Source organism: Myodes glareolus, chromosome 9, assembly GCF_982192425.1.
Source record: "Myodes glareolus chromosome 9, mMyoGla1.1, whole genome shotgun sequence".
In the NCBI taxonomy this organism is placed as follows: domain Eukaryota; kingdom Metazoa; phylum Chordata; class Mammalia; order Rodentia; family Cricetidae; genus Myodes; species Myodes glareolus.
Window position 1 is genome coordinate 27,909,976 of NC_142034.1, and position 27,516 is coordinate 27,937,491.

At 48.2% G+C, this 27,516-nt stretch overlaps 1 protein-coding gene across 2 annotated transcripts; it reads left to right on the top strand.

Annotated features, from left to right (window-relative positions):
* Window positions 1-538: 538 nt before the first annotated feature.
* Window positions 539-6,536, top strand: Tmem92 (transmembrane protein 92). Of its 2 annotated transcripts, none has more exons than XM_087910066.1 (5): window positions 539-982; window positions 3,902-3,921; window positions 4,416-4,496; window positions 4,632-4,827; window positions 4,974-6,536. In XM_087910066.1, the coding sequence occupies exons 1-5, from the start codon at window positions 899-901 to the stop codon at window positions 5,064-5,066; spliced, it is 474 nt and encodes a 157-aa protein (XP_087766192.1). In that variant the 5' UTR covers window positions 539-898; the 3' UTR covers window positions 5,067-6,536. The 2 variants fall into 2 exon arrangements, with proteins under 2 accessions (XP_087766192.1, XP_048302615.3); XM_048446658.3 differs by having other exon boundaries at window positions 572-982; window positions 4,413-4,496.
* The last annotated feature ends 20,980 nt before the right edge of the window (window positions 6,537-27,516 follow it).

Below are 27,516 nucleotides of genomic sequence, written 5' to 3' on the forward strand. Positions count from 1 at the left end.
CATCATGTATGTAAATGCTGGAAACCCAACCCAGGTCCAAGGACAAGTGCTCTTAACCCCTGAGTCATAGGCATCCTCCCAGACTGCCCGCTGCCCCATATTCGTTTTCCTTCCATCTTTCTTTTCCTTCCTTCCTTCCTTCCTTCCTTCCTTCCTTTCTTTCTTTCTTTCTTCCTTTCTTTTTTTCTCCCTTCCTTCCTTTCTTCCTTCTTTTTCTTGTTGGTTTTGTTGTTGTTGTTGCTGTTGTTGTTGTTTTGAGACAGGGTTTTTCTGTAACTCTGGTTGTCCTGGAACTTGCTTTGTCGACCAGACTGATCTTGAACTCACAAAGATCTGCCTGCCTCCGCCTCCCAGATGCTGGGATTAAAGGTGTGTGCCGCCACCACTACCCGGTTTCTTTATTTAATTTATTACTATTATTATATTATTAGTGTTGCTGCTTCTACCACTATTGTTGTTGTTGTTGTTGTTATTATTATTATCGTTATTATTATTATTAAATGCTGGCTGGCCTGGATTTCATTAGGTAAATCATACTGACCTTGAACTCACTGAGATTTTCTGTACGGTGGGATTAAAGGTTGGTGTCACCACACCCTACTCTAGCTACTTAAATGCAGCCCAGAAGAGTGATTCCCACAGTGCTCTGCTACATCCGGCCTACAAAGTGGTTAAATTAGCGGCTCCCACCTCGAGTTCCTCAGACTCGAGCAAATTCAGCTCCTCTCCACTTCTTGTCCCTGAGCTCGGCCTAGAAACCATAGTCTGGCCCAACTCAGGTGTGTTAACTCCGCCCTCACTCTGAGATTGGGCCCCATAGGTGGAGGGAAGTTAGAAAGGTCGTTCCCTGTCACTCCTTCCCTGCACACGGAAGCTCAGTGACTGACCCTTTGCCAGGATGCCCGGCGCCTGGATCCCAGGCTTCATTCTCACCCTGCTCTTCGGCCTGCTCTCCAGTCTCCAACGTGTAAGCGCCAACAAGGTAAGCAAGACTTCTGAGCCTTTTCTCCCCGCATTACCTTGGCGGGAATTCCTTGTAACCACTGACAATTAGCAACTTCCTTTCTTTCTGTTTTGCTTGGGGAAAGTGGAGGTAGGGACCTCAGAGGGAGGCTCTGGGGAAACCTGGGTCGCTAGTCTTGGTCGGGTTGTGTTGGTCCGGTTGTGTTGTTAGTGGGATCTGACTCCACCCACAGCCCTGAGTGGGAACTTTGACCCCCGTTTTGTCGTGGCTGAGGAACCTGAGGTCCCATGTGTCTGGGCTAGGTGGCTCTCCTTGTTTTCCGTGACTGGAGAATATACCTTGGGGGAGTATCTCAGCCCTCTCTGGGACTTTTCTTAAGTGTACTAGGGGAGAGGAGGCTCTTGATTCATTCACTCTTGTCTTTGGAGGAGACCTGGCTCCCTTGACCTAGGCTAGGTGGCCTCTGGCTTGTGATCCAGGCAGGCAAGATTTTGAGGGCTGCCCCAAACTCTTGTTTCTCTTAATTAAGTGTCTTGGCTTTCCTTCAAACTGAGAGGTGATCAAATAAATCTGTTTGCTTTGTTTTTCGAGACAAGGTTTCTCTGGGTAGCTTTGACTGTCTGGAACTCACTCTCTAGACCAGGCTGACCTCGAACTCAGATCTGCCTGCCTCTGCTTCTTCAGTGCTGGGATTGAAGGTGTGCACTACCACTGCTTGGCCAGTACAAGCCTTAAAAATTAAAAATTTACAATCTTGGTTGAGAATCTGTTGGGTTGGGGTTAGGGGGTGAAGTCCCACGCCTGCTCCTCAGAGCAGTTCACCGACTGTTTGGAATTGAACCTCTCCATCCAAAGCCATGCATGAACCCAGGTTCAAGGCATTCTTTCCACTTTCGGACACCCTCTCTGCAGTCCCAAGTATAGGCTTTGTCAGTCTCCCCAGTAAAAGCTAATATATCCCACATTAAATCTCATCCTATGCTTTCTACAACTCAGGCTCCTAACCATCCCAGATCAAACCACCCCCTGGTTAAGATGGGGAGGGGAGTAGTCCTGGTTCAGGCTTGCGTGTCATCCCTTGCCCCTCCCCCCCCCCAGGGATTCTCAGTAGCTATAAAACCAGTCCTGGAACTCGGTCTGTAGATGAGGCTGGCCTCAAAGAGATCCACCCGCCTCTGCCCCCAGAGTTCTGGGATTAAAGGCGTGCTCCACCACCACCCGGCTCTGGTTCAGTTTATTAACTTTGCCATTAAACCACTACTTTTTAAATTCTTACATAGTTTATAGATACGTAGATTAGGCTGACCTTGAACTCAGCAGAGGTCTGACTTTGCTACCTTAGCTCTGGAACCAAAAGTGGATTGGAATTAAGGTGGGTGTGACCATTGCTACCACTTAACTTTCTAAGAGAAACAAGGTGCTGGTGGTAGTTCTGCCTTTAATCCCAGCCCTCAGGGCACAGAGGCAGGCAGGCCAAACTCTTGAGTTGAAGGCCAGTCTGCGAACAAGTTCCAGGGCTACAAAGTGAAACCATGTTTAAAAAAAAAAAAAACTCAAAAAAATGTAGTACAGGAGGAGGAGGGGAGTCTGGGGGAGTCTGATGTTGGAAGAGCAGGGGGTGTGACTGAGTTCCTGGGCCCCTTAACTGTGTTGTGGTTTTGGCTGTCCTGAAAATCGCTTTGTAGACCAAGCTGGCTTTGAACTCACAGAGATCTGCCTGGCTCTGCCTCCCTAGTGCTGGGATTAAAGGCGTGCGCCACACCACCCGGCTTCCCTTGCTGTGTTTTTAACTTTCTGTACCTGTTCTCAGTGAAGAACAGTGCTCCTGTGAGCATGGAGAGAGGGAATGATCCCCAGGGGTGACTGTTACATGTCCCCTTGTCTTTACTCAGCCCATGAGGTGCTGTTGTACTGATCTTTAGCAAAGCCAAAAGCTGGCTTCCTAGTCTTTATTTGTTGAGACGGGGTCTAGCCCTGGCTGCCCTAGAAATTGCTATGTAGGTGAAGCTGGCATCAAAATAACAGATCCACCCACCTCTGCCTCTGGTGTGCTGGGATTAAAGGCAAGGACTGCCACAGCTGGCAATGGTTGTCATTTTAAGTGAGGTGGCCAGAGAGGGAAATGCCTTGAACACCTAAGATGAGCTTAGCCACAGTACAGCTATCAACAGGATGGATTTCTGTATGGAGGCCCTGAATCTCCCCCTGCAGGGTCCTGTGGATGAATGGGGTGTGGGTACGTTTAGGGAACTCCTAGAGATGCCTCTACCTGGGACGTGGGGTGCAAAGAGGGAGGGGCTTGGGTTGCTTTCTGGCATTTCTGGAGCCGGGCATCCACTGAAGGTGGCTTCCTGGGCCAATCCCCAACTGTGTGTGTGGCAGGGGAAATCAGCTGGGAGCCAGGTATAATGGTCCACACCTTTAATCCAGCAGTCTGGAGATAGGCTGGTAGATCTCCAGAATTCCAGGCTAGCCAGGGCTATACATCGAAGCCGCACCTGTCTCAATAAAAAGGGGGTGAGGGAAGGAGGCATGGTAGTGCATGCCTTTATTTAATCCCAGCACTCCGAAGGCAGAGGCAGTCTCTAATCATTGACCCTGGAGCTGGAGGGAAGGAGAGACAGAGTCTGAGACCCACTGTCTGAGATGTCCGGAGCAGCGTCTGAAACCAGCCTCCCCTTCTTTTTGAGACAGGGTCTCTTGAATCCCACTCTGGCCTCACAATGGCTATGTAGCCTTGGATGCTTCTCCTGCCGTCTTGGGTTCTGGGATTGTGGACATGTACCACCACTGCTGGTTTATGCACACTTGATTTATTGTCATTGCTGGAAATTGAACCCTACACCGAGGTGTATGCTGGGCAAGCAGTCTAAGGACCCAACGCACAGATTTTGAACTGTTTTCTGACTTCTGTTTTTTTTTTTTTTTCTCCCACAGGTCATGAGATGTATCTTCTTGTAAGTATCAGACTTGGGCTATAGTTGTCAGTTGAGACTTGGGGTGGGGGAGGAGTGGTGTGTGCTCAGATTATGCCCTGGATAAGGAGACAGACGCCTCCTCACTCAACCTACTTTGGTTGAAACCCTAGCCCCTCTCCCACCGTCCAACCTTAGGAGCTGCATGACGGCAGCAGCTCCAGCGGTGGTTAATCCCCAACCTTTCTTACCTGGAGGGTGAGTCAAAAGAGCAAAGCCACACTTGAGCCCCATGCCTGCCCTGTAAGGTTAGTAGTACGATGATCATTCTGCCTGAGAAACAATGGTAGACCCACTAAACTTGGGTCTCAAGTCTAGGCCTCAGTTCCTCCCAGTGAACCCAGGATGGATATGTACCCCGTACCCACTAAGGGTGGCTTGCGACCTGAGCATTGGTGTCTGGGGAAACAAGGTTACCCTTTGGTCTGACACTTTATGGTCAATGTCTCCCCATTCCTATCTCACTTGACCAGAAGCTGCCTCAGAGGATTCAGATATAGTGACAGTGAATGCTGCCGAGAAAAAAAGATGTGGGATCCTTCAAATGACCCCTTCAGGTAAGCCCGAGGGTCAGCCCTCCTGGGTACTTTCACAGAGAACTGGGTCCACCTGAAATAGAATGGGGGTGGGTGATGGGGATATGGCAAGGGGGAGTGGTCCAGGCACTCAGGGAGATGTCATCCCCTCCCCAGAATCTTGATCATCATTTTCGCGGTCATGCTACCTCTCCTGTGCTTCTGCGGCGTGGTGAGGCGCATTTGTCGTGCATGCAGACCACAGCAGAGCCTCAGAACGAATGATGAGACACCTCCAGAACCACCTTCCAGTGTCCCCCTAGAGACTATGATCTGGGTCACCAACTTGGATCCCCCACCACCCTATAATCAGGTGGGTCTTTCTGTCCCAATGCCTAACTTGTTTCATGGCTCCCTATCCAACTTGTTGAAGTAATGGATCGGAGAGGGCTGCCAATCGACTTTGTCGTGCCTTACTCAGGCCCCAAGCAAACCCAGGACACACTTTTTCCCCTGCAGGTTGTTCCGAAGTCAACTCCCACAGAAGAACCACCTCCTCCCTACAGCCTTGAGGACCCTCTTGGCCAGATGAGAAACACAACATTTTTTTGAGCTACCTCACCTGCAAACTTCTTGGATCAAGCCCAGGACTTCGGAGACTCTGGAATGACTTTTCGTTGTGGGAGCTGAGCGTGTGCGTGTGTGTGTGTGTGTGTGTGCGTGCACGCGCGCGTGCGTGCGTGTGCGTGCACACACACACACACCACAGTCACGCACAAAACAAATGTACTTGCTAAAGTTTCACTGACTGCTGTCTCTGGCTGGGAAGTAGTGATGGAGATGAACTCAGGCCGAACTCCAATCAGCTCCTTCCAATGGCACTGGCCTCCTGGGAGGACTGTGCATCCAAGCTGTGAATGAAAGCTTGACCTTAAGATCCCTGGGGCTTGCGGGTACTAAAGAAATGGACTGGAGAGCTCCCCGTGTCCTGGTCTCCTCTGCTTTCTGGGAGATCAAAACTTGATAAGCATGGAACTCTTTTAAGGGTGGTAGCGTCCAGAAAACAGACTTCTAGGAGGTAGGGTGGGAAGTGAACCCCACCTATATGGTTAGACATCTGTGGAGGGATGCCTACAGAATGTATTCTTCCATATTCCTCTCCTGGAATCCGGAGGGAGAAGGGGCAGCCCCCACCCTGCTCTTCCCCTGCTGAGCCCAGGTTTAGTCCCACCTGCAGTTAACCCCTAAAGGGGAAGATCTGTCCTGTGACTGAGGAGCTGATCCGAACTCAGTCCCTGCAGGGCCTGCATGGGGCACAGCTTAGCTTGGAGCTCTCTGACTCACCCTCAGTTGGGGCAGGGAAGCTAGGTACCTCCACCCTCATCCTCGACTTTGCCATGTGTGCTGCGGTGGCCAGCCTTCCTCTTCAGATGCTAGAGAAGTCCCACAGCTGACGTTTGACCTGCAGAGGAGGTCACCTGTCTGTCATTGACTGCAGCAACAGTGGTGTGGCTTCCCCAAAGCTCAGGGACTGAAATAGCTCATTTTATGACTTTTAATGTATATTGGTTTTTCTGTGAGGGCATTGGGTCCCCTAGAATGGGTGTTATAGGTGGTCGTGAGCTGCCATGTGGGTGCTGGGAATTGGACCCACGTCCTGGAAGAGCAGCCAGTGCTCTTCACAGCTGAGCCATCTCTCCAGCCTCCTGGAATGACTTCTTTTGCCATTCCAGTGGTGGGAGTGGAAGATATGTCACCTTTTTAGAGGTGATCTTGCACTATCCATTCATGCCACCACGTTACATAAAGCCTACTGTACTATGCCTGGCCTGGCATCTACAGATAAGTCCACAGAGGGGCCTACACACTAAATCTCATGGAGATATGCCTCTCCTGATGCCCTGGGGTGGGTGGGGCGTGACGATGGTCCATCCATGTGCACCCACACTAGCACCACCCATTCCCTAGGCATGAAGGATCTGCCATGCAGTCCTATATTGTGTCTGTCTTTTACTGTTGGGAGAAAAGGGAAATACAGAGTGGTTTTTTTTTTTAAAATAAACTCTGCCATTATATGTTAAATGTGTATGTGTGTGTTTGTCTCTTTACATATCTATTAAGATCTAGAAGAGTCAGGTGCTGTCTTGGCTATTCCAGAATCTGAGGCAGGATTAGAGCCAGCCTGGGTGACTTAGTTGAAATCTTATCTCAATTTTAAAGCTGGGATGGGGGCGGGGAACTGGGGATACACCTCAGTGGTAGGGAACTTGCCTAGCATATGCAAGACCAAGTCCCCAGTTCCTGCCCCAACAATTCTAGAAGGATATGAGCCACACAGCGGAGCTGCTGGGAGCAGTGTGCAGGTGGCTAAGTGTGGGAAGGATTCCCCCCACTTCTAGACAGTTTCTTTGTGTATCCCTGGTTGTCCTGGAACCCCTGTAGACCAGGCTGGCCTTGAACTCAAGAAATCTGCCTGCCTCTGCTCCCCCCAAGTGCTGGGATTAAAGGCGTGCGCCATCGCCGCCTAGTTTAAGATTTTAGTTTTAATCTATATTAGTGTTTTCAGCATGTGTTTCTGTACCAGTGGGCATGCAGTGTTCTTGCAGGCCAGAAGATGCACCAAGTCCCCTGGAACTGGAATTTCAGACAGCCACACCATAGGTACTAGGAACTGATGCTGGGTCCTACGGAAGAGTTGCCAGAGCTCCAAACGCTGAACAATCTCTCTAGTCCGATGAACAAACTTTGCTTTTGTAGATTAGAGAGATGTGTTTAGGGGATTTATTTATAGGCAGATGTAGAAATTTCTGAAGGGCTGGGGATATAGCTCAGTGTTTGTCTAACATGTACAAGGCCCCGGGCTCAACCATTAGCACTGGAAAAACTGGGTGAAGTTTGATCAATGACAATTGGTATAATTTTCAGTCCTGTTATGAAGACAGAGGCAAATAAGACTGACGGGCGGCACACGCGACAAGTAGATGACCCTGAGGAAGAAACGAGCAACAGACATGGAAAGGCCTGGATATCTGCAAACATAGGAAAAACATGGAAAACCCATGCACTCAGCTTCTGGGTCTCACGATGGGCTCGGGGTCTTAGGGGTTGGGTGAGAAGTAGCCAGCTGGGGACTGGATGAGTGAGAATTCATATTTTATGGAGATTTAGCATCCCAGACTCTCGAGTGACTGATGAGAGACAGTGGGTGAATGAGGAGGAAGTGTGTGAGGGAATGGAAGCAAGCGGCTTGGTTAGCACCTAAAAGCTCTTTGGACCGCCTTCATTCCCTGAGGATTCTGGGAGGGGCAGAGGGGCCGGGACACACAATGAGGAGTTAAGGGAGAATGCTCTTGGGACAGAGGGAGAAGACACTGCAGGTGCTGGACAAGGGAAGAAGTGACAACACCATCACTGCCATTACTTCACCCCAGAGCTGAGGTTCAGGACGACAGCTTTTGCATCTAATATCACCAGGTCTCAGCTTTCCCATGTGCACAAGAAAGTGAAGAGCCCCTTCCTAAGTCTCTGGTAAAATAGACCTTTCTTTCTTTCTCTTTTCCTTCCTTCCCTTCCCTTCCCTTCCCTTCCTCCTCCTCCTTTGTTTTTTGATACAGGGTTTCTCTGTGTAGCCCCGTCTGTCCTGGAACTGGCTCTGTAGACCAGGCTGTCCCCTAACTCAGAGATCCATCTGCCTTTGCCTTAGAGTACTGGGATCAAAGGTATCTACATACATCAAGCTAGGATATACCTTTCCGGCTCCATTTTGAGAAGGGCTGGGTGGGAGGATGTGACAGTCTGCTTAAGGCCTGCAGTCTTTTCTGTTTCCTGCCTCTGGTTAAGTCAATTTAACACAAGCTAGGGTCATCAGAGAGGAGGGAGCCTCAGGAGAAAAAAAAAAGCCTCCCTAACATCTGGCTGGAGGCAAGCCTGTAGGGCGTTTTCTTAATTAGTGACTGACGCGGAAGGGCCCAACCCATTGTGGGTGAGGTCCTGGGTTCTATAAAAAAACCAATCTGAGCTGGATGTGATGACATTTGCCTTTAATCCCAGCAGCAGGGAGGCAGCCGCAGGTGGGTGGATCTTTGTGAGTATAAGACTGATTTATTTTATTTTATTTATTCATTTATTCTGTTTTTTGAGACAAGGTTTCTCTGTAGCTTTAGAGCCAGTCCTGGAACTAGCTCTTGTAGACCAGGCTGGCCTCGAACTCACAGAGATCTGCCTGCCTCTGCCTCCCGAGTGCTGGGGTTAAAGGCATGTGCCACTGCCCCACTTATAAAGCCAATCTTGGACAAATCAAGTTCCTGGACAGCCAGGGCTATTACACAGAGAAATCCTGTCTCAGGGGATGAAAGGGATGAAGGGGAATGGAGGGAAAAAGAAAGAGAAAGAAAGGCTGAGCAAGCCTTGAGGAAAAAGCCAGTAAACAGCATCGCCCTTGGCCTCTGCATCAGCTCCTGCCTCCAGGTTCATACCCTGTTTGAAATCCTGCCCGGACTTCCTTCAACTATGGATTACGATGTGGAAATGTAAACCTTTCCTTCCCAACTTGCTTTTGGTTATGGTGTTTCATCCCAACAGTGGTAACCCTGCCTAGGACATGCTCCTAACCACCGCCTCCCCCACCCCATTCTGAGCACTACCTGCTGCTCACTGGCCATTCTCCAAAGCTCTCCAAACCCTCCCAGCACCCTCGCTCACATATTGTAATTATGACTGTCACATCTAAAGTCTACCCAGCTCATCTAGGATGACTCCAAGTTCTGGTTAAATTAGTCTTTTTTTAAGAGCCAGCACACCCGTGTGCGTGGACCCACGTTCAAACCCAGCCCACGTCTCCTGCGGCCCCGCTCCTCCAACACACCCCCGGAGTCCCTCGAGGTGGCTCACCCAGACCAGCAATCCCAGACCTCTCATACCCCTGCCTTAAGTTCCTTATGCTTCAAAGGAAAAAAAAATAGAAGTCAGCTAGGTATGATGGTGCACACCTTTAGTCCCAGCAGTTGGGAGGCAGAGGGAGGCAGTTCTGTGAGTTCAAAGCCAGCCTGGTGTACAGAGTGAATGCAAGCCCAGAGAGTCAGGGCATTATAGGAAGATTCTGTCTCAAAAAACAAAGCATACAACAAAGAAAGCTATCTCACGAGGGCCATCTGATTTCTGCCCCAGCCCTGCTCACCATCTGTTGCCCTGGAAACCCAGCAAGACCCTGGATGACCCCTCTGGCTCCCAATTCCCTCTCAAGCTCACTCCTGTGATACTTCCCTTATGGAAGTCCAGTCTGCTTATAACCTGCCCCAGCACCGGACTCCTCAGAAACCTCAGACCCCTGTCATCTCCTCTTCCACTTCCTCTCCCCACCTTCATTTCTCTCCCTTTAGTTTCATTATTCCAGGACACAGCTTCTATCTGGGCACTGGTGACCTTGATTCTACTGAAGTCAAAAGTCCATTTTCCGATCTCGCCTCTCAGCGTTTGATCCACAGGCCAGTGTCCCTGCTCCAACAATCTTCCCGTGCCCACGTGACTCCGCTCTGCCTTTCTATCCCCGGCAACACTGGCTGCACCTGCTTTTCTCTTTCCTCTGTCACCTCTGAGTGGCAGTGAACCTGAGGCTCTATCTTTGGCGCTCTCGCCCTAGCGCTAGCAGGCTCACTCCCGCGGCCGCTAGTCCTACCTCCTGTGACTTTGTTATAGAGCTCATACACCTGCCCAGGGAGAAACCACTCCGAGCACACAGAGATTAATAAAAGAAAACTGTGATAATAGCGGCTGACTAGTTCTGGCAAATGCACAAAAGGGAACCAACCCTGCACAGAAATTGTTAGGTAATAGCCTCTAATCATGAGGAACTGAGTCAGGCTGTACTGGGCAATCACCCCTCGCCATAAAAAATTGCTTGGCCCAAGCCTGATGGGTGCGCTCCACCTGTAGCAACAATACGCAGGGGTACCGGAAACAGCCCACCCTGCTCCCAGTCAAATCATTAAAAAAGAAATAGCTGCAACTTCCTGGTGGCTATGATGCATGTCCTCAACCCCTCTGAGTGCACTCAGTCTTCATCCTAAGGAAAGGTTGGAGTACCTCACTGTGGACAGGCAACCCCAGCCTGTTGAGAGCAAGTCTGTCTTCTTCTCTGCCTTGTTCTTCTTACAGAAATCCCTATCAGCTATACATGCAGTGTTGCTCGGAGACGCTAAACGTCAATTATATCCGAAGCACAGATCCTTCCAGCCGTTTTTAAGGAGCCTGGTTACCATACAGTGCACCCTGGGGGCTCCTGTAGCCAAATGTGACTTTGTGTAAGTTAGCATGTCCTTAGCAAGTTAGGGTCTTCTGTAACATCCGTTTATTACTCCTATATCATCAATTTCACAGATCGTGTTTGGATCTGGGATCTTTATCTCTGGCCAAGACTTCCCTGTTGAACTCTCGATGGTCTCCACCACGCAGCAAGTCCTCTTAGAGCCTGTGGAGCGCCCCGAGCAAAAGTGAGCTCGGGTTTCCTTTCACCCTTCCCCATCCATCCTTCCTGATGTCCCCTCACAGATGGCCTAGTTCAGGTGAAAAACAAACAAAGCCAGGTATTGTCTGCTTTTTTCTTGGCCTCATTCCTTCATTATTCTCAGTTATACCCAAACAGACCCACATCTATCTCTCCCTATTTCAGGGTCACAGTCGTCAGACTACTCCAGGCTCTGCAAACCAGACTCTCTCCAGGCTATGCTAAGGCCTCTCTCCCAGGTTTCTGCCTCTGCTGCAGTCTCCATCCTGCCCCCTGCAGCTCATGTTGTGCAACTACACTAAGGGTGATCTTCGTCTTCTAAGAATTTGAGACATTCTATTGTACAGCTCCTGAAAGGAAAAAATAAAAGAATTTGAGACAGGATCTCAATACTGGTGACACAGGCTGGCCTAAAACTCACTGTATAGCCTAGGAGAGCAATAAGCTCCCAGAGATTCTCCTGCCTCAGCTTGCAGGTAGGGATTACAGGTAGGGGCCACCAAGCCTGGCTACCCACCACCCCACACATACACTGCTGGTGACTGAGTCTCTGGCCTCAAACGTACTAAGCAAGCACTCTGCAGCTGAGCTGCATTCCCAGCCCCCAGGGCAATCAATTCTTTAGCAGAAATACAGTGCTCACTCCCCTAGTGCCCCCGCCCCACCACACAGGGGGCACAGGACGCACTCCTGCCTGAAGCAAGGTGAGGTCTCTTCCAGCCACAGCCACACTTCTTTCCCAACTGGAAGCATCATAGCCTAGTCACAGTGCCTCAGGACATTCGTTCTTTTGATGAAACGTGCATTTATATACTCACACGTCTCCATCACCAGTGGATGTTCACAGAGGAGTCTTTCTCCATAATCCAGGCTCCAGCTCACCTGTCCCTCTCTGAGAGACCCCTCTGACACTACAGAGGAAGCGACCCCTCCTGTCCCTTCCTGAAATCACCTTGTTTTGTGCATTTATGGGTTGTGCCCTCTCTCTGCACCCAAGCTCCTTCAAGGACCAGGACCTACCACGGTCACTAGGCCGTCCAAAGTAGTGCCAGGCCCAGTTCATAGTGGGTATCCGACCTTGGAGATTGACCACTTGTGGACCACAGCAGTCATGGTCACCTCATATGAAGGCAGCCAGTCCAGGCCAAAGGAGGGGGCTTTTTTGATGATGGAAATGGATGGACGCAACCTGAAAATAAAAGAAAGGGGAGCCAACCTCAACGGAAGCTGATCATTTATCAGAACGTGCAGGTCGGCAGGTCCTCTGCAGGAGGGGAGACTCAGCACAGAGGTGCAGGGGCCTGAGGTTTATAGGGCAGAAAAGAAAGTGAACCTTTGGGACAGAAAATTCCATCTGCAGATTGCAGATCTGTTACTTCCATGTTGCGTCCTGTTCTGTCCTTCCCCCTCCCAGTCTTAGGATCGTAAAAAGCTAAAGGAGGTTCTTTTTCTGTGAAGTGTTATCTTGTCAGGTGTTTCCTCAGGTGTGCCTTAGAAGTTCTTATCTCTGTGTTGCTACTCTCCTCAGGCAGGTGCATCTGTGTCCTTTGTGCTGAGCCAGGAGTTTCTAGCTAGCCTGAGGCTCTTTGTTTAGGTCATTAACCTTTCTCTGTGTGTACACACTTTCTCTTTCGTCTTCCTTCTTCCTTTCTTTCTTCAGTCAGTGAACCCCTCCTGCACATATCAGACACTGTGTGTGGTGGGGGCGGCTGGAGGGCAGGAGGTACTGAAACGAACGCCATTCTGGGTCTCCGTGCAAGACACACCTAATCCAACAATCCCTTGTCTGTGCCTGTATTGCGTGCTGAGTGCTGGAACAAAAAGTTCAAGCGCAGGTGAGAGAACTACAGGGCTGCTGGAGACTGCTCAGATAAGGTGGCCAGGAATGTTCTCTTTGAGGAAGTAACTTTGAGGCAGTTGTAGAAGACTGAGAAGAAGATTGTCGCGTGCAAAGTGCATTGGGTTACCCCACGGGGCGACACGTGCTGAGACTCTGAGGAGATTTACTTGCCCCAGGGTTCTTATCAAAGGGCATATTCATTTCCAAGCACTGTTGTAACTAATGGTGTACTTTGGGTAGCTTTCCCAACAAAAAGCTATTTTTCCACAGTTCTGGGAGCCAGAGGTGTGACATGAAAGCATTGACCAAGCTGTTACTTACAGAGGCTCCGGAAGAATTTATTCCATATCCTGTCCTGGCTTCTGGTGGCTGCCAGTAATCCTTGGTGTCCCTGAGCTGGGAACTGCCCTCAGAACTCTCCCTTTGACTTTGCGAGATCTGTGTGATAAGGGACATTCCTCAGGGACTGAGGTCTCAACCCCAACCAGAACCTTCCGTTAATTACTTATGCATGGACAGTGTACAGCAATTTCCTCGAAGTTAAACCTCTGTCTTGGAGAAAGTTCCTTAAGACGGAAAGTTTAAAACCAGTTTGAAATGTTCATGCAGGGAAACTCCTTAAGCTCAGGAAGTAAAGAACGCAAAGGCTTCAGGAAGCTCCTGAAACTGACAAGATTCCCTGGTCTCTCCTTCCTCAAGCATGTATAGGTCCTGAGGACACTGAGAGCTGCTTTCAGATAAGTCAAGTTGCATGGAAGAGGCGTAGTCCAGCTGCAGAGCTCCCCAAGAGTCACACTCTCCAAACTCACAAGCTGGACTTTGGTGATATTCTTATTTTGGTTCCCTGTATGGGGAATGTAGATGTTTGTTTATGGGTTGTGAATAGTGTCACACAACAGATACCTTATCCCAAATAAGGACTCATCCTGGACTTTCAGGTGACCTTGTTCTGTTGGAGGCTCCGACTTGCCCATGCATGGCCCCAGGAAGCCCCATTCTCTCTCTCTCTCTCTCTCTCTCTCTCTCTCTCTCTCTCTCTCTCTCTCTCTCTCTCTCTCCAAACTCTACCTACTCAGAGAGTCACCAAACAAAAGAAAGGTACCCAAAGCCCAATTCCACATTCTTAGTGACTATGGCAGCTTTCTCCCCTAATGCCAGCCACCCACCTAAGCACTCATCTTTTGACCATACTTGGGTACAAACTCAGCTTGTGGCAGGCACGTCATCACCCCTCACCTACAATCCATAAAACCTTAATCTGGGCATACTGCTTCTCTGACCTCATTCTCTGAGACCAGTGAACCCGCTTGGGAGTTGCTTTCTGCAATATGCCTGTTGTTATAATTTTTCAATTTGGCTTGATCTGGCTTACTGTGTCAATGAAGAAACTTATTATGGGGGGGGGCAAAAACTTATTAAACATATCCTTAGGAGCTTCAGAAATGAGAGCACACATTCCTGAATATTCCTAACGAGAAAGGACCTTAGATGTGGCTGGAGCGAGGCTCAGTGGTTAAGAGCACTTGATGCTCATGCCGGGATTTCTGATTCGCAGCTCCACATGGGGGCTCACAACCATCAGCAATGCCAAACCCCAGGGCTCTGATGCCCTCTTCTGCTCTCTGAGGGCACTGTGCACACGCATGTGGGGCATGGACATACATGCAGGCAAAACACCCAGATACATAAAATAAAAATAAATAGTCCTTTAAAAGGGAGGAAAGAAAGGACCTATGAGAACACCCCAAACAGCACATCTCATAGCATATTCCCATGCCCTTCCCCCATCTCTCTCTCTCTGTTGTTATTCTTGATTGTCAACTTGACTACATCTGAGATCAACTAAAATCCAAGTGACTGGGTACCCCTGTGAGGGATTTTTTTTCTTAAATCATTTGAAGTGGGAAGATCCACTTGTTGTTGTTGTTTGTTTGTTTGAGACAGATTTCTCTGTGTGACAGCTCTGGCTGTCCTGGAACTCACTCTGTAGACCTGACTGGCCTTGAACTCACAAAGATCTCCCTGACTCTCCCTCCTGAGTGCTGGGTTAAAGGCATGTGCCACTACAGGCTGGCATGAAGACCCACCTTTAATAGAGATCTTTTGAGGTGGGAGGATTAAATCTGGGCAAATTCAGCCAGGTGGTGGCGGCGCATGCCTTTAATCCCAGCACTCGGGAGGCAGAGGCAGGCGGATCTCTGTGAATTCGAGGCCAGCCGGGTCTACAAGTGCCAGGACAGGCTCCAAAGCTACAGAGAAAACCTGTCTGGAAAAAAACCAAAAAATTTTAAAAAAAATTAAAAAAAATAAATCTGGGCAAGTTCATTCCTTCATTGGCATTAGAATCTACTTCTTTGGATTTCTGGTGTATACTGAAGACCAGCAGAGACATCCCACCTTGTGGTCTGAATACTAGTTGATTGTTTGGGCGTTCCACTGGTAGACAGCCATTGTTAGATTAGCTGGACTCTAACCTGTAAGCCATTCTAATCCCCTTTCTCTGTATATAGAGTCATTCTACCTAGCAGTTCTGTTCCTCTAGAGAACTCTGACTCACGTAAAGAGATAGTGGGAACTTTCCAGATTCAAGTAAATCTGGAAAGGGCCGCGTGATCACCTCACACTAAAGAACCCTAATTTACCTGAGCTGGATGCCAAAGGGCTGAGGAGTCGGTCACGGCCAGGAAACCACTTTATCATTCTGTAATACAAGACTTCCCTGTTGTGGTACACCATAAAAATCCCGACTTCCTGCCCCTCATCCCTGGGGAATGTTGAGTTCTCGTCATGTCACAGGCATGTGGGAAGATTATTGACATGGTACAGCCTTGCCTCATTATCAATGAGACCGAAGGCAGAGGTGACTCAGCTAAGATCACATGACTGAGAGAGCCGGACTTCAGACTCCTCCAAGTGATGGAGACGGAGACAGAGACACATTACCAGGTGAAGAGATGCCAGAGTGGACGCTCCTGGGGAGGGTTCGAGGCAATGCTTTGTATCTTTTACAAATTTTTTGATTATATTATTGTGCTCTCTCTCTCTCTCTCTCTCTCTCTCTCTCTCTCTCTCTCTCTCTCTCTCTCTCTCTCTCTGGTATGCCGTAGCCTGGGTGTGGAAGACAACGTCTTTTCTTTTTTTTGTTTGTTTTTGTTGTTGTTTTGAGATAGGGTTTCTCTGTGTAGTCCTGGCTGTCCTGGAACTCTCTCTGTGTGCTGAACCATCCTGTCACTATGTATTTGAATTGCTATAATAGATAAATTTCCAAATGCGAACCTGGCATGGTGGTATTTGCATTAATTCCAGCATTTAGGAAGGAGAAGTGGGAGGATCTCTGTGAGTTCAAAGCCAGCCTGGTCTACATGGTCCACATAGTAAGCTCCAGGCCAACCAGGGCTATATAGTGAGACCCTTCCTGTTTAGTTTGGGTTTCTATTGCTATGAAGAGACACCCTGACCAAGGCAACTCTTATAAAGGAAAACATTTAATTGGGGCTGGTTTATAGTTCATTATTGTCATGATGGGAAACATGGGGGCAGGCAGACATGGTGCTGGAGAGGTGAGTTCTACATCTGGAGAGGTGAGTTCTACATCTCAATCTGCAGGCAGCAGAAGGAAACTGTGTACCACACTAGTTGTAGATTGAGCATCTGAGACATCAAAGTCTGCCCCCACAGTGACACACTTCCTCCAACAAGGTCACACCTCCTCATAGTGCCACTTCCTATGGGTATTAAAACACGTGAGCTTATGGGGGCCATTCCTATTCAAACCACCGCACTTTCTCAGACAAAATAACAATGTATGTGTTTGAATATATAGTGTTAGTTTTGTCAACTAGATACAACCTAGAATTATGGGGAAGTAGCTGGGCTGTGGTGGCACAAGCCTTTAATCCCAGCACTCAGGAGGCAGAGGCAGGTGGATCTCTGTGAGTTTGGAATAGCTAGTTCCAGGACAGGCTCCAAAAGCTACAGAGAAACCCTGTCTGAAAAAACCAAAAAAAAAAAAAAGAATTATGGGAAGACACTCAGTGTACACTGTTTACATCATACTGGCCTGTGATATGACCACGGGGGTTGTCTTGTACTAAATGGTGGGTGAAGACCCACCCTAAATGTGAGTGACACCTCCTGGTAGCAGCCCAATAAAAGGATCCCCTTCCCAAGAAGGAAAGCTTTGCCTTTGGTTCCCTTGCCCTTGACTTTCACTGGTCAGTTCATCTACCCTGTTGCTGCCTCTGCTGATCCCGTTAGCGATATTAGAACTGGCTTCTTCTGGCTCCCAAGGTGGATTGAAGACCAACTATCTAGAATTGCTCCAGGCACCAGATTGGAACTGCTGAGGCACCCAGCTCCATGGACTGAGCAAGCAAGCCAGTGGACATGCATGCGTTTGCTTCTCTCTGCTCCTGACTGTGGATGAGACTAGCCGCTTCAAGCTCCTGCCACTGGGACTTAGCTGCATGATGCAGCATAAACTTGCGCCGTAAGCTGAATAAACTCCTTTCTTCCTCAAACTGCCGATCGTCAGGATAATTATCACAGCAGTGAAGCTAGGACAGTGTGCGTGTGGGCTCTGCATATTGGTACTCACACATGCAGTCACGTGTAGTTAAGGTTGCTGGCGAGATGCCTTCTTCTATCTACACTTTTCCGCTTCTTTCCTTCCTTCCTTCCTTCCTTCCAGCCATCCTTTCTTTTTTTTAATAAGATAATTTTTTTAAATATTTATTTATTTATTTATTTATTATGTATACAATATTCTTTCTGTCTGTGTATATGCCTGAAGGCCAGAAGAGGGCACCAGACCTCATTACAGATGGTTGTGAGCCACCATGTGGTTGCTGGGAATTGAACTCAGGACCTTTGGAAGAGCAGGCAATGCTCTTAACCACTGAGCCATCTCTCCAGCCCCCTCCATCCGTCCTTTCTGAGACAGGCCTCTTTTTGAACTCAGTGTTTGCCATACCACCTAAGCTGCTGAACTGGCTGACCAGAGAGCCTCTGGAATCCACCCTGCTAGACCTGGGTTTATAATTCATGTGACCATGACCAGCCTTTTACATGGTACTGGAAATTCAAATGCAGGTCCCACAGTTGTACAGCAAGCACTTTTCCCTAAGCAGTCTCTCCAGGGTCCTGGTACTTGGGACCTTGAATTCTCAATCCTGCCTGTGCCATAGAGAATGGTAGAATTATGAATTACAGGTATGTAAAGATATACATCCAACACCTGCTGGGTTGTTGTCCCATCTTTGTGTCTTCCTGTGACCGTTTAAAGTATACTGACTAGAAACATTAGAAGTTTTTAAAAATGCTTTATTATGATGATTATTACTGTTTTCTGTGTATGGGTGTTTTGATGGAACATATGTCTGTGCACCACATGCCTGGTACCCAGGGAGGTTAGAAGAGGATGCGTGAGCTCCTGGAACTGGAGTTACTGATGGTTGTGAGCTGCTGTGTGGCTGGGACTGGGAATCGAACCTTGGTCCTCTGCAAGAGCAGCCAATGCTCTTAACTGCTGAGCCATCTCTCCAACCCCTGAAAGTTTGCTGTTGTTGTTGTTGTTTTTTAAACTCAGCTTTCTGCCACCAGACTCAAGATCTTTTCATACGGGCAAAAGCCATGACTGAACGCAGGTCTTGCTCCTAGAGGCCAGGAAAGGGTATTGTTTAACCAGCAGGAATGTAGGTGCCACAGGGGGAATTAGCAAATGTTTCACCGCAGAGATGAAAGTCAGTGGAGTTATATACTCACCAAAGACCAGCGGTCACCAGAGGTGACTGCAGGAGAGAGACTTCAGCCTCTGAGGCGGCAGCATGGCACTGCAGTGGAGTTGGAACACACACACACACACACACACGCACACACACACATACACACACACACAGTCCCACTATGTAGTCCAGGCTAACCTTAAACTCATCGTCCTCTTGTCTTAGCTTCCTGAAGGCTTAGATCTCTCTCTCTCTCTCTCTCTCTCTCTCTCTCTCTCTGTGTGTGTGTGTGTGTGTGTGTGTGTGTGTGTGTGTGTGTTTCCTCAAGCACTGTCCTTTCCGAGATAGTGTATCTCCCTGTCCTGAACTCTGGGCAAGTAGATTAGGCGACTGGGCACTAAACTCCATAAACCTGCTGTCTGTTTCCTCAGCACTGGGATTACAAGTGTGCTACTGTGCCTGGCTTTCTTCAGGTGTATCCTAAGGACTGAACTCAGGTTCACACACCTGAAGGCAAGCTCACTCTGTAGACCAGGTTGCCCTCAAACTCAGAGATCTTCCTGCCTCTGCCTCCCGAGTGCTGGGATTAAAGCATGCACCGCCATGGCCCGACCTTGTTTCATGGTATTTAAAGAATCTATCTATCTATCTATCTATCTATCTATCTATCTATCTATCTATCTATCTATCTATCATCTATTTATTTTTATATGGTGTTTTGCCTGCATGCCTGTCTGTGTGAGGATGCCAGATCCCCTGGGATCAGTCACAGACAGTTGTGAGTCACCATGTAGGTGCTGGGAAATGAACCCAGGTCCTCTGGAAGAGCAGCCAGTGCTCTTAACCAGTTTCAGGGCATTTTTAAACACAAGGGAGATCTCCAAAATCCCCAGTTAGGGGAAATGGAACTTTACTTCCTCCTGGCAACAAAACGAACAAAAAGCAACCGCAGAAACATAACTGGAGACCTAAGACCTGAGAGCGGGCACTGGAAATCGAGAGTAGAACAATGTCCATCTTGTGAGAGGCGGAACAGAGCGGTGGTGCACTCCGCTGTGACCCTGCCGTCACGCAAAGAAGAAAGCAGGAAAGTGGGTCTTTACCTCTTTTGCAAAACCTTCGTGCAGGATCCACATGAAATGGAGCCACAGATGTCTTCCTAAACCCAGCTAAAAAGAGATCAGAGAACCACGCAGGTACTGGCTGCCTGCGGATTCCCACGCCTGGCTGACCTCAGAGTTCACCATTCCTTTGAACAGAAATCAGATGGTTTATGAAAAAGAAACAGGGGCCCTGTCTGTGCTATGCAGTTCCCTGCAGATACCCTTAGTTCCCGTAGCTAACACCTCCTGACCCCTTTGCACCCAATGCCTTCACTCCCCAGACCAGCCCTCCTTCCAAGTCCTCACAGTGCCCCAGCCTGCCCACAGGGCTCTGAGTGCCTCTCAGTCATCCTGAAAACCCAGGACAACAGAGGTCCTCCAATAGGTCCTTCAAGCAGGGGTCAGATGTCATCGCTACTTTTCCTGTTATGATCAAATAGTCCGACAAAAGACACTCGAGAGAAAGATGGGTTTCTTCTGCTTCACAGTCTGAGTCCATTATGGTGACAATTGAGGTAGCAGGGGCCTGAAGCTGCTGGCCATGCTGTCTGTGGGGAAGAATGGAGGTGTGGTACGGTAGCTCCTTCTCTCTTCATACACAGCCCAGGACCCTCCTCCACGGCAGGAGTAGTGGTCCCCAAGATCTGACTCACCGAAAGCAGCTTTTGAAACCCTGTGAGGGAATTGTGGCCTTGCGGGAGGAGGCGGCTGATGGACACACAGTTAGGTGAGCCTCTTCCCAGCTGCCAAATGCTGAGTAGGTGTTCACCAAGCCAGGCAGACTCTGCATGGGAACCAGAGGCTCCAGTCCTGACATTTCCTAGCCAGCCATTGATGGTGCTGGGGAGGAAGTTGGAAGCCAAGCCCCGAGGAGTGCTCAGGGTTACACCTCAGAACACGGCACCATGTACTACCATCACTATCCCTAACGGTTGCACTTTGCCCGTTTGAAAGGACCCTGGTACCCATTTGCATCTGGGCTTTCCCTCCTGAGGGTCCCAGAGGATCCTGTCACCCAGCCTGTTGCCCACTCTTCAGAGCCCCTTAACTCAAAATTTTGATTCTGACGAACAAAAGCAAGCCTCAACCCAGCCCTAGATTTTTTTTTCTTTCTTTTGCTTTTAAGTAGGCTCTCACTATGTAGCCCTGCTTGTCCTGGAACTCCCTGTGTAGACCAGGCTGTCCTCAAACTCAGAGATTCACCTGCCTCTGCCTCCCTGGTGCTGGGATTAAAGTCATGTGCCACCATGTCCGGCCAATTATCTTTTTAAAAAAATAAAAGGATCTAGTTCAGCTGGTCTGTAATTCTGGAGCCTCTCAAATGGTGGGCTTCCAGGCCTGTGCCACCACACCTAGCCTACTCAGCTCCAAGGAATCAAAGGCAAGGCGTTGTGTGCACTAGGCAAGCATTCTACAAGCTTATCCCTAACCCAACTACTAAATAATTGTTTTGTTGCTGTTATTTTTTTTTCCAGACAGGGTTTCTCTGTGTAACCCTGGCTGTCCTAGAACTCATTCTGTAAGTCAGCAGGACTCAAACTCACAGAGTTTCACCTGCCTCTGCCTCCCGAGTGCTGAGTCTAAAGGTGTGTGCCAACACCAACCACTATATGAAATATTCTTAAGAAGCAAAAAGCCGGGCAGAGCTAGTTCCACACTACAGAGAAACCCAGTCTCAAAATAAAATAAAATAGAAACAAAAACTAAGCCTTTAATCCCAGAACTCAGGAGGCAGAGGCAGGTGAATCTCTGAGTTTGAGGCCAGCCTGGTCTATAGAGTGAGTTCCAGGATAGACTAGACGGGCCAGGGTTACACAGAAAAAAATCATTCCTCAGAAAACTAAAATAATAATAATAATAATAAAATTAAAAACTAAATGTCCACAGATTAACAAAAACAAACAACATGTCGAAGTTTTAAGACAAGCTGGAATGTAATTCAAGGGTGGGGTGTTTACCTAGCCTGCAAGAAACCTTGGGTTCCATCCCCAGCACTGTAGAAATGAAAAATATATGAGTTGAGACAGAGCAGTTTATTGTCACCCAGATTCTAGTTTATGGAACAATAGACATTGCAAGTGAAGGAAAACCTCAAATAAACAGCTTGTCATTACACCTTCAGGAACAAACAGGAACAATCTGACAATCTCAGCATGGTAGAGGCTGAGAGAGTAGGATCCCTGGAGCCCAGTGTTTGAAGTGGGGGAAAAAAGTCCAAAGTTAGCAGAAGGAAGGAAATAATGAGGATCAGAGCAGACGGAAGCAGACAGACCAGAAGAGTGAAACGAAAATAGTCAGGCCAACCTGATCTCCACAGTGAATTCCAGCACAGCCAGAGCTTCAGAGTGAGACCCTAGCTCAAAAAATAATAAAACAAAAACAAACAAGCATACTAACAAATCAGCAAACCTTTAGCTAGGCTAACCAGGGAAAAAGCAAGTGCTGTTTGACATGAACCTCACACAAAGATGTCTCTGCTGGGAATGGTGGCCCCATCATACCTTTAATCCCAGCACTCGGGAGGCAGAGGCAGGTGGATCTCTGTGAGTTGAAGCCAGCCTTGTCTACAGAGTGAGTTCCAGGCCAATCAGAATTATATAGTGAGACTGTGTCTCAAAAATATGTAAATAAATAGTCTGTCATGGTTGGTAATATGTCTCTGCATGTCAGGGCATGAATTTCACATGCAGTTTCACTTGACCATAGGGCAAGATTTCCCTTGTAGGGCCAGTCCATGTGTGACTTGTAACAATGAAGATAGCTCGTTGTTCATGCATTCATTCATTCATTAATTCACTCAGTATCGAGTTTCTGTCTTTTTTATTTTTATTTTTCAAAACAGGGTTTCTCTGTGTAGCTCTGGCTGGCCGGGAACTCACGCTGTAAACCAGGCTGGCCTTGAACTCACAGAGATCTGCCTGCCTCTGCCTCCTGAGTGCTGGGATTAAAGGTGTGCACCACCACTGCCCACCCAGTCAGTACTGAGTTCCTATTATGATAGTCATTCTTTTAGACTCTGTGGATAGGGCGATGAAGAAAGCAGAGAAAAAGGAATGTCTTCACAAAATTTATGTTCAGGACAAGAAATGTAATCATAGCAGCCTAGCACTCGCAGAAATAAGGCAAGTGTAAGGAACAGATGTGTTCTAGAGTGTGTTAGCAGGGGATGATGCCATGAAAACCCGGCGGAGGGAAAGCCCATGCTCAGCCTAGCAGGGAGGTACAAGGTGGCCTGGCCAGTCTCCTGAGCAGAGGTTTGCGGCCACCTTAGAGATGTGGGAGTGTGACACAGATGGAGGGGTGCATGTTTGTCTGGACAGGAGGGACTGGAAACAAAGACCTCCCAGCAGCGTCTTTCAGTCGCAGTGAATTAATTTCCTGTTTGGGCCGGGTTGTTCAGTGGTAGAGCTCTTGTCTAGAGAGGGCAGGCTCTGGCTCCACTCCCAACACTAGAAAATCAAAGTTTTCTGTTTTCTTCAGCTCTGACCAAGCCAGCCTCTGTCTGGGCAGCCATTCTAGAGTCTACCGCCTATAGTGGGGCCAGGTAACCTTAATAAGAACACTCTGATAAGTGAGTTCCAGCAAAAAGAAAAGCCAGGAAGCAAGCCAACACTGCCCCTTATGGGGATATCTGCAGCCTAAAAATACCAAGGATCACTCAGGGGATGCAGAGGGTTGTAGAGTTAACTCCCGGAGCCCCAGCTCTGCTGATTCACAGATGAGGACCATGCCATGAGCCAGCCTCAAGGGATCTGTCTCCACCTATGTAAAATATGTAAAATAGTTTCTCTCTCTCTCTCTCTCTCTAAAGATTTTATTTATTTATTATGTATGCAGTGTTCTGTCTGCATGTATGCCTGTAGGCCAAAAGAGGGCATCAGATCCTACTATAGATGATTGTGATTCACCATGTGGCTGCTGGGAATTGAACTCAGGACCTCTAGAAGAACAGCCAGTGCTCTTAACCACTGAGTAATCTCTCCAGCTCTTGTTTTGTTTCTCGAGACAGAGTTTCTCTGTGTAGCCTAGGCTGTCCTGGAATTTGCTCTGTAAACTAGGCTGGCCTCAAACTCAAAGATCTGTCTGCCTTTGCCTCTCTAGTGCTGTGATTAAAGGCAAGTTTCACCACTACCCCGCTACATGTATAAAATAGGATTCTGCCTCCCTAGATTGTAATGACAGACGTAAAAGAAAGAGGTGGGCCCAATTTCAGCCAGATCCAAAGGCTGGCTGTTTCCTCCCTCTTGACTCTGGATACCCAGAGTGCTTCACCCTTGACCCTCAGAAAGGCTTGAACTCTAAAGCTTGTGCTCAAGGGTGAGCTAGGTGCCAGGTAAGGCCTTTGTAGGCCTTCTGACTTTTTTATTTTATTTATTAATTCACTGCCCCTTTGCTTTTGGGACAGGGTCTTACTATGTAAATCAGGCTGGCTTTGAACTCACAGAAATTCACCTGCTTCCCGAAGTGCTGGAATTAAAGGCATGCATCACCAAGCCCAGCTATTTTCCTCTCTTGGACAGTCTCTGTATGACCCAGGTTGGCCTTAGCTCTTGATCCTCCAGCCTCAACTTTCTGGATGATGGAATGATGGGATCACATAAATCTCCACAAATGCCCTCCCATCAAAGGTGGCTACCCCACCATGTAAAACTTTTATGCAAGGGAATTCAAGTCTGTGAACCTCCCCAACTGAAACCAAACACACAATAAATAACTAAATAAAATAAAAGGTCAGAAACCCTGTTAAAAAAAATCTATGAAATGTTTAATGAACTTCGAGGTCCGGAGTGGTCAGCTCTTTCTACATTTCCTCCATTTCCTGTGCCAGTTCTTCTCCTTCTCCCTCCCCTTCTCTCTCCTCTCCTCCTCCCCACCTTCTCTTCCCCTCTTCTTTCATCCTAGAGCCCAATATGTAGAGCAAACTGTCCTTGAAGTCACAGAGATCTTCCCACCCCTGCAGGAATTAAAAGCCTCCGCAGCCAAGCCTGGCTGCCAATTCTATTAAAACTAGCCAATCACAAAAGACTGTGAGGTCAGACCCAGTCAGGGAGGGAAAGAAGCAGTTCTCATCTGCGCTGGAATAAAGCTAAGCGCACTTCCTGCCTCGGTGTGCTGGCTAGCCTGGTTTCTGTCATGTGGTACCCTTCTTACAAAAGTCGCCTTGCTGAGTTACTTTCGCTTGGTTCATGTGTTTCTTTTTGTGATACCAAGAATATTTGCTTTCAACAGACATGAACTGCGGTGCCTCACAATGACCTATTTTCAATTCCGAGCTCTGCCCATGGCATCATACTGAAATGCTGGAATCTAGATCCTAAGCAAGTGAAAGAATGTGAATTAAAATTGGTGCGATTTGTCTTGGAACCTATTAAATGAGAACTTAAAACGTCTACAGGTAGCTAGCTGTGGCAGTACATGTGCAGAACCCAGCTACCCGGGGGATGAACCAAAAGTCTGAGAACGGTGTGGAAGGCAAAAATGAAACTCTGTCCCAGGATGAACAAAAGAAAGAAAAGACAAAGAGAGAGAGAGAAAGAGAGAGGGGGGACAGAGGGAAGGAAAAGAAGTTAGGCCTATTGATACATATACCCAGAGTTCCAGCTTCTAGCGAGGCTGAATCAGGAAATCACAAGTTCAAAGGCTGCCAAGGCTACAGGATAAGTTTGAGGCCAGTCTCAGCAACCCTTGGGGCACACACACACACACACACACACACACACACACTTTACAAACACCCACCTATTGGATCCAACTCCATCTTCTGGCCTCTGAAGGTACCATGAATACACGTCGTGCACAGACCAACAATCATGCAGGCAAAACACCCGCAGATAAAATAATAGCCATAATAAATTACAAATACCGACCTGTCAAGGAAATGGTTAGAAGCCTCCCTCTGGGACGCTCCTGGACCTCTGCTGCCACCTGCTGGTAGTAATAGGGACGGCAAAGACACAGCTGAGGAGAGCGGCAAGAACTAAACGCAGAATAATCAGCGGAGGTCAGTGTGGGATTGTGGGGGGCAGGGGAAGGACCTAAAAAGCCGTCTAAAGGGCATTTTCAGTGTCTGAAGAGACTCAGGGACCAAAGAGGAATTTTATGTAGGTATTTATTATTATTTTTTTTCAAGACAGTCTCACTATGTGGCTCTGACTGTCCTGAAACTCCTTATGTAGACCTGGCTGGCTTTAAGTCACAGAGATCCACCTGCTTCTACCTCCTGAATGCTGGGATTAAAGGCGTGTGCTACCACACCATAATTTTTTATTATTATTTTAAATGTTGGTTTTCTTTTTGTTTTAAAGTTTTATTATATTATGTGTATGAGTGTATTGTCTGTGCACTGTATGCAATTGAGTGGCCAGGAGAGGGCATTGGATCCCTTGGAACTGGAGTTAAAATAATTTTGAGCCACCAGGTGCTGGTCCACCAACCTGGGTCCTCTGGAAAAGCAGCCAGTGCCCTTAACTGGTGAGCCATCTCTCACAGGGGTCATGTTAGCATTCTAGCTCTGTCTCCATTTCTTTGTTTTGTTTTGTTTTGTTGTTTTTTTGAGGCTTTTTCTCTGTGAAACAGTCCTGGCTGTCCTGGAACTTGCTCTGTAGACTAGGCCAGCTTTGAACTCACAGAGATCCGCCTGCCTCTGCCTCCTGAGTGCTGGGACTAAAGGCGTGCACCACCAATGTCCAGCACGGAGATGAGTCTAGCTCTGTCTCCACACTCTACAGAGATCCAAGATTAAGGTAGTGTATTTCTCAAGGCCAAACTGAGCCGTACCTTAAGGACAAAGGCAGGATTTGCTTCCAGAACTGTGAGGTTTAAATCCGGGACTGGTCTGATTCTAGTGAACCCCCTGGATCAGTAGTCACCGCTGAGGCACCTGGACACATGGTTGAAGTTCAGGATTTAGGGGCTGGGTAGATGGCTTGTGGTAGAGTGCCTACCTAGCAGGTTCAAGGCCTTGGCTGTGGTCCCCTGCACGTGAGAACAATAAGCCAATGATGCTGATGATGGCTGATAATAAATAAATAACAAGAAAGGCAGGGGCACAGGATCTGCTGGAAATGCGCCGAGCCAGCATGTTCAAAGGCCTAGGCAAAGACTACCAGTAAGGGGTTCATTTTGAACACCCCGCCTACCGTTCTCAGAGGGCCGGTTATCACGGTCTTGAAGCCAGTGTGCTGGCGTGGCATTCTAAAGCTTCTGCACCCCGACTGGAAAGAAATTCAGACAGTGTACGACAATCTCAAGAAAGGAGTAGACATTATGCCGTACAAAGCATTGCCCTATGTATTCTGTACACACGTGTGCGTTTTTATAAAAATTAGATCATCGACCTCCACGTTTCCAGCCCTCTTTGTTTTTATCTTTTTCATTTTTTTTTCTTTCATTTTATTTTGCTTCTTTCGACAGGGGGCGGGGGTTGAGACAGGGTTTCTCTGTGTAGCCCTGGCTGCCTTGGAACTCTCTATGTAGACCGGGCTGGCCTGGAACTCAGAGCTCCGCCTGCCTCTGCCTCCCGAGTGCTGGGATAAAAGGCGTGCGCCACCACTGCCCAGTGGCTATGAAGTGCCTTTATAATTACCAGCAGTGGTGGTTCGACTCGGCGTAGCTCCCACAGATCTGAACATGTAGTCATTAGGTGCTACTTGACAGGGATTAGGACGTGTGGCTTTGTTGGAGGAATTGTATTACTGGGGTGGGCTTTGGCATTTCAGATGCTCAAACCAGGGCCGGTATCTCTCTTTGCCTGCTTGCCCTTACCTCACTAGCATGCCTATTCCTTCACTGGCATTAGAGCCTACTTCTTGGGGATTCCAGCATATACTGAAGACCAGCTGAGACACCAAGCCTTGTGGGCTGAGCAACTACTGAAAGCAAAGAAAAAGGACGG

Bases quoted from the DNA above. Each gene is read 5' to 3' on its own strand.
- Tmem92 (XM_048446658.3), top strand. From the start codon at position 899: ATGCCCGGCGCCTGGATCCCAGGCTTCATTCTCACCCTGCTCTTCGGC. The intron at 983-3,901 runs GTAAGCAAGACT...TTTCTCCCACAG, and splicing joins AACGTGTAAGCGCCAACAAG to GTCATGAGATGTATCTTCTT. The intron at 3,922-4,412 runs GTAAGTATCAGA...TCACTTGACCAG, and splicing joins GTCATGAGATGTATCTTCTT to AAGCTGCCTCAGAGGATTCA.